This window comes from Penaeus chinensis, chromosome 42 (genome assembly GCF_019202785.1).
Source record: "Penaeus chinensis breed Huanghai No. 1 chromosome 42, ASM1920278v2, whole genome shotgun sequence".
Classification (NCBI taxonomy): domain Eukaryota; kingdom Metazoa; phylum Arthropoda; class Malacostraca; order Decapoda; family Penaeidae; genus Penaeus; species Penaeus chinensis.
In genome coordinates this window covers 22,268,192-22,283,191 of record NC_061860.1, presented here as the reverse complement: position 1 = coordinate 22,283,191, position 15,000 = coordinate 22,268,192, and the positions used below count along the sequence as shown (strand labels likewise).

General features: G+C 34.6%; 1 protein-coding gene across 2 annotated transcripts in view; it reads left to right on the top strand.

Moving 5' to 3' along the window:
- Window positions 1–163: 163 nt before the first annotated feature.
- LOC125047850 (probable nuclear transport factor 2) overlaps window positions 164–15,000 on the top strand; it is a 15,474-nt gene continuing 637 nt past the window's right edge. Inside the window, exons 1-5 of one of the 2 annotated variants that reach the window (XR_007116776.1) lie at window positions 164–616; window positions 3,280–3,351; window positions 5,610–5,708; window positions 8,498–8,686; window positions 14,386–15,000. The exon at window positions 14,386–15,000 is cut by the window's right edge and continues 637 nt beyond it. Coding sequence is in view for 1 of the 2 variants with exons in the window: in XM_047646363.1 (XP_047502319.1) it covers window positions 506–616; window positions 3,280–3,351; window positions 5,610–5,708; window positions 14,386–14,496 (393 nt within the window). In the remaining variant the exon portion in view is untranslated. The remainder of the gene's footprint in view (window positions 617–3,279; window positions 3,352–5,609; window positions 5,709–8,497; window positions 8,687–14,385) is intronic. The other variant, XM_047646363.1, reaches the window with a different exon arrangement.

The window sequence follows — 15,000 nt, the reverse complement described above, 5'->3', positions numbered from 1 at the left end:
TCATAATTGCGTACATACACAGCTACATAATTCTGAAAATTCAAATAAACAAACATAAACGAACAAAACCCAAAAAGAGAAGAAAAATATGAGAGAACCCGGCACAAAACTAACAGAAAGGAAAAGCTCTCCCCCAGGACGAGGAGCCGAAGACGACAGAAGGGGAATCTCGCCCAGAAACAGGGCGAGAGAGAGGCCAAAGAGCAGAGAGCAGAGAAACCTCCATTTGAAAATTCGAACCGGGCGGCGTGCTCGCTTCGCCGCCATTTTCTTTCGGCCGCAAATAGGAAGGTTGAAACAGCCCCAAGGAGAGCATTCCAAGCAGGAGCTCTACCCGTTGCTGCTGCTCTTGAGAACCTTCCTTTTTTTCTTACCTGCTGAGAAGGGTGTCATATTTTTTTTGATACCTGCTGAGAAGGATTTCACCCCCCCCTTTTTTGATACTTGAGTGGAGGCATTTTGATTATATTTCCTCCCCCCTTTCCCCCATTAGCTTTTCTTAAAAATGACGCTAAATCCCCAGTTTCAGCAGATCGGCGAGAGTTTCGTGAAGCAGTACTACTTAATATTTGATGGAGAAAGAGAAGGAAGAGAGAAATTGGTGAACTTTTATCACGTGAGTTCAAAGGATGAAGAACTTATTATTTTTTTCATTTTTTTTTTTTTCGTGTGTGATTTTATATTTTTAGGTGATTGTGTTTAATATTTAATGGGTTGTTGTAATGTGTGTGTTGTGGTTGTTATTCAATGATTTAAATTTGAAAGGGTGAATGGCCAACGGACGGGGTCAAAGGTCACATTTTTTTTTTTTTACCGGCACGTGTTGAGTCTGAATGAAATTCCTTTGATCCAATATTATTAATAGATGGTATTTTGGTATTTTTATAGGTATTATAGATAGACTACATAATGTTAGTTGTTATTATTGAATTTGTTGCAGGATTGGTTGTTTTCCTTAGGTTTTCAATGAGCTTTTTTTCAACCTGTCTTATTATATAATACCCTGTCCTTTTGATAAATGAATGCAAAAATTATTTAGAAGGATTATTATGAGAGTTGAGGCAGTAATTGTCATGAAAAGTATTATATCAAGTGATCCAGTGGCCTTGTGCCCCATGCTCCGGCAAAGGCCAACAGATCCTCACCGCACGATTTATAGAAAAATAATATCCAAATGCTACAGTAGGCTGCAGGGAATGCTAGAAAGATAGATTTTGATATGTAGTAAAATAGATTAAAATAAATTTAACAATAGATTCTAGATAAAATAGATTTCTGTGCGCGACAAGCTGCGGGGAAAGCTGACAGGCTTGAAATGTCTATGTTGAGTCCCATTTAATAGAAATGTATAGTTGAATGTTTGTGGTCGATATTCCTGCGAGATAGGACTTGGAACGTTTCCTTATTTGGTGATAAATTTCCAGGGAGGTTGACAAGCTCCGTTGTGCGGGAAAATTTATGGCGGAAGTATTTTGGCCTTTGCGGAAGTGCTGGAGGTGTGGGCAAGATTTGTCGGCCAATAATTGCCATACGAGTTTGTCTTGGCATTGAACTAAGTAGAGAGAAAATAATTGTTATATTTCTTAAAGTTGATATATTGTTATAGGAAGAATTTATTCTTAATTTTAAGGTAAAGAGTTACTAGATACTTGTACAAGTTGTTGATTTTAGAAAAAACTGTAATTCTTTACAGTTTTAGACACATTCACCAGGGACTTAGTCCCTGAGCTCCATGCCACAAAATTAAATTGACAGTCAAAATTTTCGTAACAACACGACAAGGTAGAGCTGAAACTAAGCTTTCCGTGACCTATTTAATTTATTTGTGCTGCTGCTGTTCATATCGCTGACTGTAATTTTTGTCCGTTACAAAAAAAAAAAAAAACATGTAAAATTTGCCCTTGCTTAGTCTGTTCATAACATAAAGTTTAACTGAAGAGACTAACTTGAAAATTCAAATAACTAAAGTAATTGTACATATTAAGACTTGTAGCATAGGCTAACCATTCTCAGACTAAGGAATATATTAAGGAATTACAGTAAAAGGCAGTTACATTGGTATAATTTTAGTTTACCACAGCCATGTAGTAAAATTTGCCTGTAATGGACAGAATGATAATATAAGGCCCTTATCATTAATGGTACTACCTTAGCAAGTTGATAATAAGAAGGTTGTATGGATTTACAGGAAAACCTAGTGGCACTATAATAATCAAAGAGAAAAACTACATTCACTTGTACATGAAATAATCTGTGTAGGCAAAGAATAATATCAGAAATGAAGAAAATAGGACCAGACAATCGCCGTGTGGAAGCCGAGTCCATTGTATTTGGGTGGGGGTATGGCGAAATATGGCAATTGGATGGGAATTTTGGTCTCAGAGCCCCCGGGTCAGGAAGACGTGGCTCATACAGCATTGTTTGTAGATTTCCTAGGAATGGCTGGAGTAATAGGGACTTGTTCTCCAGGCATGGTCACTCCGTAAACATTACGATTATTTTCCATTGTGATGGAAAATAACGAGACTCATGCATATTACAGTGTGGATAATTGGGAGAAGGAATGATGATTGGATGGTTGTATGAAACTGAAAGATTACCATGACATTGATGTGCAATTGATATTAGCATAATTTAATAATATGTATTCATATTAACATACAAAGAACAGTTCATCAGGGAATTCTTGAATATTTGAAATCAGGATAGCCTAGACCTTTATACGGGTACACACAGATTTTGAAATGTTTCCAGCCTTTAGTATTAAAGAAGAGGTAGTATTTTGGATGCCATGGGATTCACTCATGATCGCTATAAGATTAGATAACCAGGCAGATATGGTTACCATGCATATAAAATTGTCACACTCGTTAAATTCATACACATTTTAATTATATGTTGCAGTTGTCATATACTGCAAATGAAAAAGTCGCTTAATTTTGTGAAGGTGAAGTTTCGAGGAATCACCGAAACTATTCTGGCTGGATAGCGCTTAATGCTCCCTATTTGACTCTAAATTTCCTGGGAGGTATACAAGTAACACACGATTGCCACGGTCGTATTATTATTAATATTCACACGTTATCTTGTGTCTGAGTTTGTTTTGTAAAAAATTAGTGTTATTATTTTTTCACTAACTTCGTCATAGTGCGTTGATTTCATGTGATATTTCTTTGTATGTTACAATACATCTTTTTTAAATCTTGCTTGTTAATTTATTAGTAAAGAAATTGTTATTATCATCATTTACTTATTATCTTCTTAATTTCCTCATTTCAGGCAGAATTGTCGTTAATGTCCTTTGAGGGAGTACAAGTACAAGGTGCTGCTCAGATTATCGACAAGATTAAGGTGAGTCATCTCGGTTATTATTGATATCGTTATTATTATTATTATTGATGATATTAATGATCATTTGTAGTAACGATAATGATAATAGTAATGAGTATTTATCATCGCTCTTTTATTACTAATATTATTACTAATTTTAGTATTATTATTACAAGTATTGTTATTAATATTACTTTTATTTTTGTTAATAGCAATTTTGTGTTATTTTTATTGACATAGTTGTTAGTCATATTATTACTATTATTGTTATCATTATTATAATTATTATTATTATTATTATTATTATTATTATTATTATTATTATTATTATTGTTATTGTTATTGTTATTGTTATTATTGTTATTATTGTTATTATTGTTATTATCTTTATTATTGTCATTATTATTAATGTTGTTGTTGTTATTATTATTATTATTATTATTATTATTATTATTATTATTATTATTATTATTATTATTATTATAAGTGTTATTTTTATCAGTATTGTTACTTAATATTAATATTATTGTCATTGATATTGTGGTTATTTGTAATATTGTTTAATATTATTATTATTGTTATTATTATTATTATTATTATTATTATTATTATTATTATTATTATTATTATTATTATTAATGTTAATATGTTTGTTTTTATTATTATTATGATTATAATTATTATTATTATTATTATTATTATTATTATTATTATTATTATTATTATTATTATTATTATTATTATTATTATTATTATTATTATTATTAACAATAATAATAATGATAATTAATAGTAATAATAATTATTGTTATTATTGTTATTGTTATTACTATTATTATTATTATTATTATTATTATTATTATTATTATTATTAATTATTTTATTGTTTTATTGTTTTATTTTATTATTATTATTATTTTATTATTATTTTTAATGATAAGAGATATTACTGTTGATATTATTGTTCATATTTTTATTGTTATCAATATTATTATTAATATTGTTGTAATTTTCGTCATCAATGTTATTGTTATCAATTTTCTTTTGTTATTGTTTTGTCATTTGTTATTATTTATCTTTTTTTTTTTTTAATTAATAGTAATATTATTATAGTTGCCACTTATTTGGATTATGGTGGTGATGGTAATAATATAATCTTGTGATTTAGTATAACTGTTGTTCTTATTATTCTTATGAGTGTGATTGTTATTGTTATTACTGTTGTTATTACCGTTGTAGAATCACAGGTTGGGAATTTTCAGAATTGAGATAAATATCTTTTTGTCTGCCCAGGTGTTTATATGTTGATTACTGAAATTACAAGGAAACAGAATATAAGAAAACATGTAAATTAATTAGTTTGTTGCATTATATAATAAAAAAAAAAATGAATACATAAGAATATAAATGTTTATCATGAATAAAAAGATAAAACTAACACAAAGGAAATCATTACCTCGACTTCATATCATTAGGTAATTATTTGAATCGTTTTAGTTAAAGGAAATTATGATTTCCGAACCCTCCAACTGGTTCCTCGCCTTATGCTACAACACTGCAATGTGATATTTGATAAAATGAGTCTTTTACTCCCTGTCACAAGCTCAATCTTTTGAAATGGCTATGAGTTCGATTGATACATTCTTTCAAACGTCTATGAGTTTGAGTATATTCTTTGATGTGACTAAGATGATTTTCAGTGACTTAAGAATTATTCCAGTATTATCTATATTTGTTCTGTGAATTCAAATTTACAAATAATGAAACCTGAAAATATTAAAATGCTTGTGTTCAATAGGATCACTATAAAACCTTAACCCTTTTGATCTGGTGCTTCGGTGTCTGCACGCAGCCCATAATATAGGCTTGCGTGAGCGGCCACTGCGTTTTTAGCTTTGTCATATTTCAACAACAATTTTTTGTTTTGTTGCACAGGTTGTTCTATAGCACAGCCTGTGCAACTGGTCACAGTGGGCAGGGTCAGTAATATCCTTAGAATGGAAATAGTGTTTTTAATCACCCTCCAGGAGCTTTGTGCACTTATGGGGAGTCGTCCTGGCTTTCAGTCAAAATTATCATGAGGGCAAGTTCCCATTACACACACACACACACACATTCACATTCACATTCACATTCACATTCACATTCACATTCACATTCACATTCACATTCACATTCACATTCACATTTACATTCACCATCGCATCCAATTATTCTGGTGAGTAAAGTGCAATGTAATACTTGAACGCTTTTTTATTCAGAGTTCACATTTCTTTCAGGGTTTGACCTTCAACAAAATTGCGAGAGCAATCACCACAGTGGACTGTCAACCAACCTTCGATGGAGGCGTTATGGTCAACATTCTAGGACAACTAAAGGTGAGACGTGTAGATGTGCAAAAAAATTATATATATATGCACACTTGAACATCTACATATACTTGCATACACACATACAAGCATGTGCATGTGCATGAACACTAGGACACTTGTGTGTGTTAGCATATTTGTGCAGGCAGCTGCAGGCATCCACACATTTACATACTATAGTTTGAAAAAAATAAATGTAATGCGTGTGGTGCATGTGTATTTATAGATTGCAATATGAAATTTTCCTTTTAACATATTTTCAGTGAAGTTTCTTAATGCTGTAACATGCATTATGTAGAGAGTACCTGAGATGTGCCTAATACTTGTTTTGGAAGATAAGGCTTGGCCTCATTATACTCCCTCAGAAAATCTCTTTCGCTTTGTAGTGGATTTTGTATTTGTGTGGTATTTATGTTCTTACTATGGGGCAGGGATGTGACAGATTTAAGTGTTTAGTGTTGTTGCTTTATATGTTCTATGGTTTTATTATGGTAATATGTTTTTGTCATAAAACCTGTATTGTCAAAAGTGTTACCTTGTTATATGTTAAACCTTAGCTTTTTTTTTTTTTTCTTTACTGTTGCATTCAGTGCCCTACTACTATACTTGGGCAACCTAGATTTTCTTGATTTTCTATGAAAAATAGAGCCTTACCTCAAGTAAAATGCAATTAGATTTTATAGATCATGTGCTTGTCAGATCCATAGTAGGAAAATACAAATCAGTGCCTCTGTTGGTATTCAGTATTTTAAAATTTATTATGACATTTTTGAGTCCTATCTGATATCCCATATTTTACCTGTTGAGAGACTGGGGTTCATAATAGTAGGCTTTTAAGTGCATAATCATTACATACCATATGTTAATTGATGCCCCTGTAAATGTTTTTGTCAGAAGGATTAAGGGCCATCATTACTACCAAATTTGGCTGACTTGCACTAATGATATGTATCTACATAGTTACCAAAGATGCTGTGCACAAGATTTGCGTTAGATTTGAAGATATCCTTCCACAGATCTCAGAATGTGAATAAGTTGATAAAGGTAACTATATCTGAATAATAAAAAAACTATCTACATAGGTATTGTTACATAAAAACTTCACAGCTGTAATGGGGGAATTGTTATTAGTAACATAAAAGGCTATTTTGAATAAGTTACGGGATATTTTTGTTTGTCTTGCATACTCAGATTCCTATTGCTTTGATTTGCATTATAGTTCCAAGATTATTTTAATAAGTGAGTTGATAAGTAATATTTTTCCTTTATAGATTGCGCAAAAAATATTGAAAATTGGCTTCATGATTTAGCTGAATAGTTTCTTTAGGTGGTATTGCCAGTAGTTGAATTAACAAAATACTCTAGTTCTTATTGACTTTTGGACTAATTTATGCTTTAACTTCTTAACTGTTTGTCATTTCAGAACAAATGATTGCATGCTATTATGATATCGCCTTGGTTTCCTTTTCAGACAAATTTTTGAACAAATAGATAGAATATATAGTATATATTTTATACAAAGTAAAGAGGATTAAAATCAGAATCTGATGTTATTTCATGAGATGGAGTTACTATTAAGCTACTAAGCCATTCTTAATATCTGAATTGCAACTCCAAGTGAGAATCTCTTTCGCGAAGACTTCTAGGATCAAAGATTGAAATGCGTATTTTTAGCAAGAAATTAATTCTGTAAAGAACAATTTTCCAGGAATTGATTTTTTAATGGGAAAACTAATGTGAATAAATGTAAATAATTAACTCATTGAATGTGAAATGATAAGCCATTAATACTTGTCTGCCTTATGTGTCTGTAATATTATGTTTGCATTAAGGAAAAATACAAGATGCATAGATTGCATTTTAATAAGTTGAAGAGCATTTTGTCTGGTTAAGGTCTGGCTCAGCAATGTCATGGACTAATCATAGTTGAATGTTACCTATTTGGAAAGGTTTAATACTACAGATACCTAGAAGATCAGATTGGATATGGCCTATGCTGTTTCAGCCGAAGTCAAGTTTTTTCTCAATAACAAGTAGAAGAAAGAGATTGTAGGTCCAATGTAAGAGCTTGTGGCACATTCAATAATTAACCCAATGGCGTCGGGTATAGAAAATTTAAAAAAAATTCTACGCTCTGGCGAACGGCGGCAGCGCGCCGACTCTGAGCGCGTGAATTCGGTACATCAAGCCAAATCATTACCTCGGGGCGTTTTGGCGCGGCGCCGCTGCGGACAGCCGCACGCCTCAAATCGGGCGTATTGTTATGACGGTGATAGCCGTGACCCGTCGCCATTGGGTTAAATGAGTTCTAGTAACTGACATCTAGAAAAGTAATAAGTAGTCATTAATTGTATTTTTCAAAAGCCTCCAAGTTTAGAAAATGTGATTATTGTCTAAATGTCTTTGTTCTCTGTAAGTATTTGATTTTCCATCTATTTTTCAAATGTATAATGTGATTATGCATGTGCACGTATGTCATATGTTGTGGTTTCTATCTTTTCGTAAATAGATTTTGGCGATCAAGTAACAGCCAAATTTCAGGGCACATAATTCAATGAGTATTCAGTATTTATCAGTAGACTAACATCTATTCTTACTCTCCCACAAAAATAATAAAAGTAATAATAAAATCAAATTTAGTAAGACAAAGGGAATTTGTGATTGGATGTCCACAGTATCTTCAGCTTCACAGACGGACATTTACCCTCCTCGCAACTCATTTGTTTTTCCCCCTTGAATCTTTCCTCTTGCGGTGGCTGGCACTCGTGGTTGGCACTCGCGGACTCACGATTCACCAGATGGACGACGACCCTCCTCATGGGTTCAATCAGACGTTTGTGCTCAAGCCCCTTGGCGACAGTTTCTTCGTCCAGCATGACTTCTTTCGCCTGGCCCTTCATCACATTGCCATATGAACATTGGTGCGAGGTGCCAGGCAAGGATGAGGCAAATGCGCCATAGTCACCCCTCTGCTGCATCTCTCTCTTGTAAGGCACATGTGTGTCGCTCAGAGCTGGTGTGGCATGCTGGTTGAGACTTTTTTTTTTATTATTATTATTATTATTGTTTTATTATAATTTTTATTTTTTATTTTTTTTTTTATTGTTTGTAATTGACTGTTTGATGTTTGGCTTGTTTTTCTTTCATTAGTATATTGTTTGTTTTGAAAGAGCAAGGTAGTAATTGCCGAAACAGTTTACTACTAGTTAGCAAAAATTTTGAGATTTTCAGGATAATGTGTGCACTAATACTTCTTTGCTTGTTGCAGTTATGTTTGCAACCCTTGTCATAGCTGCCCTTGAGTATCTTCCAAGTTTATTTTACATGAAAGGAACTTGTACCAAATCTTGATTTACTATGTGTAGAAGTACAAGTTTGGAATGATGAATATTTACAAATCTTTTTAGTAATATGCAATACTTACATAGATACACATACACACACATACACATACACATACACATACATCCACATCCACATACACATCCACATACACATCCACATACACATACACATACACATACACATACACATACACATACACATACACATACACATACACATACACATATATATATATATACATATACATATACATATACACATACACATACACATACACATACACATACATATACACATACACATACATATACACATACACATACACATACACATACACACATACACATACACACACACACACACACACACACACACACACACACACACACACACACACACACACACACACACACACACACACACATATCTATCCCTACGTGCGTACCTACGTGCGTACCTACGTGCGTACCTACGTGCGTACCTACGTGCGTACCTACGTGCGTACCTACGTACGTACGTACATACATCCATACATGAATTCTTTAATCTTTTTAACCCCTTGGATCTGGGTGCTTTGCTGCGAGCATGTGGCCTACTTTAGACTTACTTAAGCGGCTGCTCTTTCAGGGTATGGCTTGCAGGCTGGATTCAAATGAATGCCCCCTTTGCAATCTTATAATTTTTTTTTTATATGTTTTTTTTGCCATTTTCCAATGTCTATATTTATTTGATATACCAGAGGGTAATAGGTTTTCCTTGCACAGACTCCATATCATCTCTCTGTAGTCGACAACTCGGTGCAATAAAAAATAACAATAATAAGTAACATTTTGTTATTTGTGTATTTTTTTTTTTTTTTTTTTTTTTCTTTTTTTTTGTAAAATGTAATTTTCTATAGTACACCCTGCTCCACCAGTCACGGTAAGCAGGAATAGGTTCTTGAGCCTGGAAGTAGCGATTTTCCCTCTAGTCATGTAATGCAAGAGCCCCCTCCTAAATAACCACTTGTCTGATCACCTTCCAGAGCTCTGTGCACTTGTGGCAAGTCATTCCCGTCACCCCGGCTTTCAGCCAAAATTCTCCAGTCCTCAGTTAATTTTTTCCATGATGGGACTCGACCCTCTAGCCCAATTTTTTTAATGACGAAATAGTCCTGTCATCTGGATCATAGGGGTTAAATGACAGTAAAGCAGCATCTCCAGTCTATGCTTACTGCAGTCTGCAACTAATCTTTGGCATGCAGCTAGATGATTTAAAGTTGTTTTGCAATATCCAACACTTAGTATTTTTAGTGACCATAAAAAGCTATTCATTGGATAGTTCTGTTTGTTTTTATATAACATTCATCAATTTCTACTCAGTCTTTGGCTTTGAAATCAGATATTTTAATTCAGTATTCTGTACGAACAATGGTAAAAAGAAGTGTTGAAAAATGTGATAAGTGGCATGCATTTTTTATATCTTTCATCCTTCAAGAACTCTCCCCTATGCTCTGTACTCCATGGTTCTAGTGAAATATCAACAGTTGCCTCATAGTATATAAAATTTCATATGGTATGAGCCTATAGGTATGAGTTTTTAGATGTATTTCAGGGTCTGAAAATAGTTCGAATTTAACATTTTAGTCTTTATTTTAGGAAATTCAAGATATATTGTAGTGTATATACTTTGTTAACCCCTTTCCGAAGGGTCACGCCCTGAGGTGTCATAACAAGCGGCTGTATGCCGCGGCAATGCGCCAAAGCGCTATGAGCCAGTGATTCGGCTTGATGTACCGAACTCCCACTCAAAGTTGGCACGTTGCCATTGATCTCCAGAACGTATATTTAAAAAAAAAGTTCTTCACCTGTCATATAGGGGTTAAAAGATATTCATGATTGACTTCTTATTAATTTTAGGTAATTTTGTCTTCGTCAACATTCCACAAAGTTCTAACCAAAACTTTCATAATTGGAGGGCAAGTGACTACTCTTTATTTTTCGTTTTTGGTTTGTAGATTTAATATGAAATGACATTAATTGTAAGTTATGCATAAATATCTATTTTGCTCACCATTTATGGATGAATACTATTTGAGAAGTAGTTATAAACTATTAGCAGTTATTAGATATGCCTCTGGCAACCTAATGAGCAGGAATAAACAATCCCTTCTGGGCTTCTTGACAGTATAAAAGAATTTAATGTGCATTCATGTCCATTTTCATAGTTTTTAAGGGGAAATTGTACATTGGTGAAATGAAACAGCTCAAGGTGTTTTATATTGTATATAGTCTATTTACATGCTATCCGGTAAAACTTGCATAGTTACAGATAGATTGTTATAGAGGCAGGGCTAGATTAATGAATCATCATTATTTTTCATGACATTCCTCTAGATTCTCATACACTGGTTTGGGATATCTAAAGTAAACTGTTGCATATTTGATAATGGTTTTAGAGAGGTATTGTTGTTCTACATTTGTATTGTTGTAATTGCATATTAAACACATTGAATATGTTTGCCTGGCATAGATTTTGCACTTTTTATGCACTGGAAAATTTAGTATTGTGAGAGTGAGATTTTCATGTTTTAATATGAAGCTTGTATTTGTGATTTGAACCTTTCTTTTAGTTATTTTTATTCTTGAAAGTTCTTGTGTACTTCCTTAAATTTTTGTACAATGCACTTATTGAAATACCATAGCATAAGTTGAAGGGGAGTGCCTTAGTGTTTTTTGTTGAAATTAATGTGGTTTTGGAATTTTGCCATTTATTTTTTGGGGAAAAAAGTCAATCTACCATTTATTTTCATATGAACTTTTATATACACATCAATGGCATCAAGGAAAGGTTTCAAGTGCTGCTTACAGATAAAAAATTACTATTCTTTGGGATGAAAAGTTTACTGAGTTATCATTGGGCACCACCCTACTTTTTGACAGGTTTTGAACTGCAGGGATTCCCGTTATTTACCATTTCACTGACACTGTCACTGACTTCTTGCAGATCTATCATTAATTGCATTTTACTCTGTCTTTGGGGTTCTGAAAGTTTATTGACATAGGTCAGCAAACAAATAAGCAACTATATATGAAATTGGTGTGAATTTGAATTTCTGAAAGTGTTGTATCAGACAAGGAATGAGTGACGATCCTAACTCTTCAGCCTCAACCACTCAACCCCCCAATCCTTTGTTATCGTGGGGGGGCACAGGAGACGGGGACTGAGCCCCAGTGTTGAAGATCACACCTACCTCAGCCCAGCTAATTTTGCATGGTCTTTTCTACTTTCCCTTTCCTTTCCTTATCTTCAGTCCCTTCTGCTCTCCAGTTCATAAGGTGTAAGAACTGTGTTAAAGGCATGAAAGGCTGGCTTTGTAATGAATGGCCTCAGGGAGCCATGGGCAGGGCATCCCCTTGTGTAATCACCCAGCCCTAACCCCTCATTGGGACCCTGAGGACTAAACTGTTTCTCTTTCCCACATATTTCAGGCTCACCATGGCCAATAATGAAGATTTTCTACCCTTATTAGGGGCATTAAGGCTTGCCCCTTCAACTCGCCTATCTAGATTTGACTTCTCTGCCTCTCCTTTGATCACGGCTCAAATCACTGCTACTACTACCCCCTTCTCAATGCTTGCTGTCTTTTCTATCCATTCTGAATTATCCACCCAGGTCATTACTCCCTCCTCCTTTGTCCTCATCTCATGACTACCCCTCTACTAACTTTTGGAGGACCCTTTTTAGCCCAGCCAAGTGGGTTAAATTTTTTGCGATTCCCCCTACAGCCCCTTACTCTGGCAATACACTTCTCTTTCAGCAGTGTGTCCCCAAAAATAAGTAGGCAAAATTTCTTTCTGCAGCCAATTATTCTTGTAATGGTTACATCTGAGTCCCAAGTTCATGCATTATATACCCTGACTGATCTCGCTGGCCAACCTATTCAGTGCTCAGTCTCACTCCTTGCCATGTCTACAACAAGGATTGGTCAGACTGAAAATGACATGTTTGCTTTCCTTGTTGACTATGATGCAGTAGCAGTACAGTGTTACACTAATCCTCCCAGAAGCCAAGCCACCATAAGTCCTGCACCAATATTGCCAAAGTAACTTATGTAGACATGACCTCCCCTTGAAGTTTATATTGGTGGAGTGTCCTGCCCTGTCTGGCCATATTGACCCCTTCCCCATGAATGACAGAAATGTTGGCATTTCGGCCACTACCAAGCTCTATTACTCCTCAGCCCGCAGCTCGCTGTATGCCCAACACAGTCATGACCGTTCAAATTACTTTGCACAAGCATGCACATGTGCCAGTTGTGGTGACTCATTGTGTATTTTATTGGAGCTGCAAGCTTTGAGTATGAGGTAGCAGTTCGTAGATTCTAATGAGGTTTTGCTCTCACGATCTATTCCAATGCTCCCCTATGCTCCACTCCTTTCCCTTCTTCCCAAGATGTCACAATATCTCCCCCAGTATCTCTTCTTTTTCAGTAAAAGTCCAGATACTCCAGTCTCTACCACATCCCAAGTGCCCGCCCCTCCTACTCATCACTTTACCTGTCACACCAGGCATTCTAAACATTCCACCTGTCATCTCCTACCACATCCTCTCCCACACCCACTGGACATCTGTCTCATCTTCTACTCATAAGAAAACCTTTGTTTCTCAGACATTTCCACCCAACTCCCCTTCAGAAACACCAGAAGACATCCAAAACTTCCTAAACGTGACCCAGGAGAATGCTTTTCTCTCTCATCCACCCTCCTGTCTCTACTCAAAGTAATTCCCAATATGCATCCTCCTTCTCCTAAAGTTCCCTACCTTACTCCATTTGCTCATTTGCTCCCCCACTTCACCCTTTTCACTACCTATAGCATTCTGTAACCTTTGACATCTAACACATTTTGTTCTAATTGTTAACTCATTTTTATCTTTTTTGCCATGTACTTTACTGTAGTGCTATATGACTTTTGAAGTCTAGCACTTTTATTTGTTTTAACCATTAACCATTATGTAATTATAAACATTTTAAAGCCAGCCTAAACATGCCAAGTCAAGAGGAGTGTCACTGTAATGTAACCAAGCCAAGAGGCTAAGTGGCTGAAGGTTGATCTGGGACCAGGGCTGGGTCTGACTAATGGAATCCTGGCTAAAGGATTTCTCGGACAGATAGGGTCATGTTGATGGCAAAATAACATGCGTACATATATAAATACACATATTTTATGTATATATATATATCTACATCTGTCTATCTATCTGTCTATATATGTAAACTGCAATGGTTTTATGTTTACCCAGAACTGCAGAATTGCACTATTTGACTACTTTCCACTCATGTCTTTCATTCTTTTTACAGATGGATGAAGACCCAGTGCATGGATTCTCGCAAACATTCGTTCTCAAGCCCATGAACGACTCTTTCTTCATCCAGCACGATTCTTTCCGCCTGGTCATCCACAATCAATAAGCCATCATATAATAATAATATTGTCAGCCACTGTCCAATCTCTGACAAGTCTCCCCAGAAAGCCTTGTCAGCCATAGTCTGTTGGTAAAAATTTTAATGTGCTACTTGCAGTTATTTGCATTTTATGACATTGTCAGGGATGTGTTTCTTCATGTTTTTTGAATGAAATGATTATTATTTTAGTTTTTAGAGGGCTGCTTCCCAGGCAGTTAACATGGAAAGAAAATGTTGTATTCCTTTAATTTTTCAATGTAATTGGTTTGGTTAGAAAGTAAATGAAGTTCCTTTGTACTGGACCTCTTTCAGCTATTATTAGATGTTGGAAATGCAATACTCTTAAGTTTAAAAGGATTCATTGTAATCAAAGCTGCTGTAACTTTCTTAATTTAAAAAAAAATGTTAATTAAAAAACAAAAAAACAAAATGCATATGGCATGCTAAGAATTTTTGATGTCAGGAAATCACATATTGTGAGTGTTTAAGCCCAATGTGAAGTTTACGCTT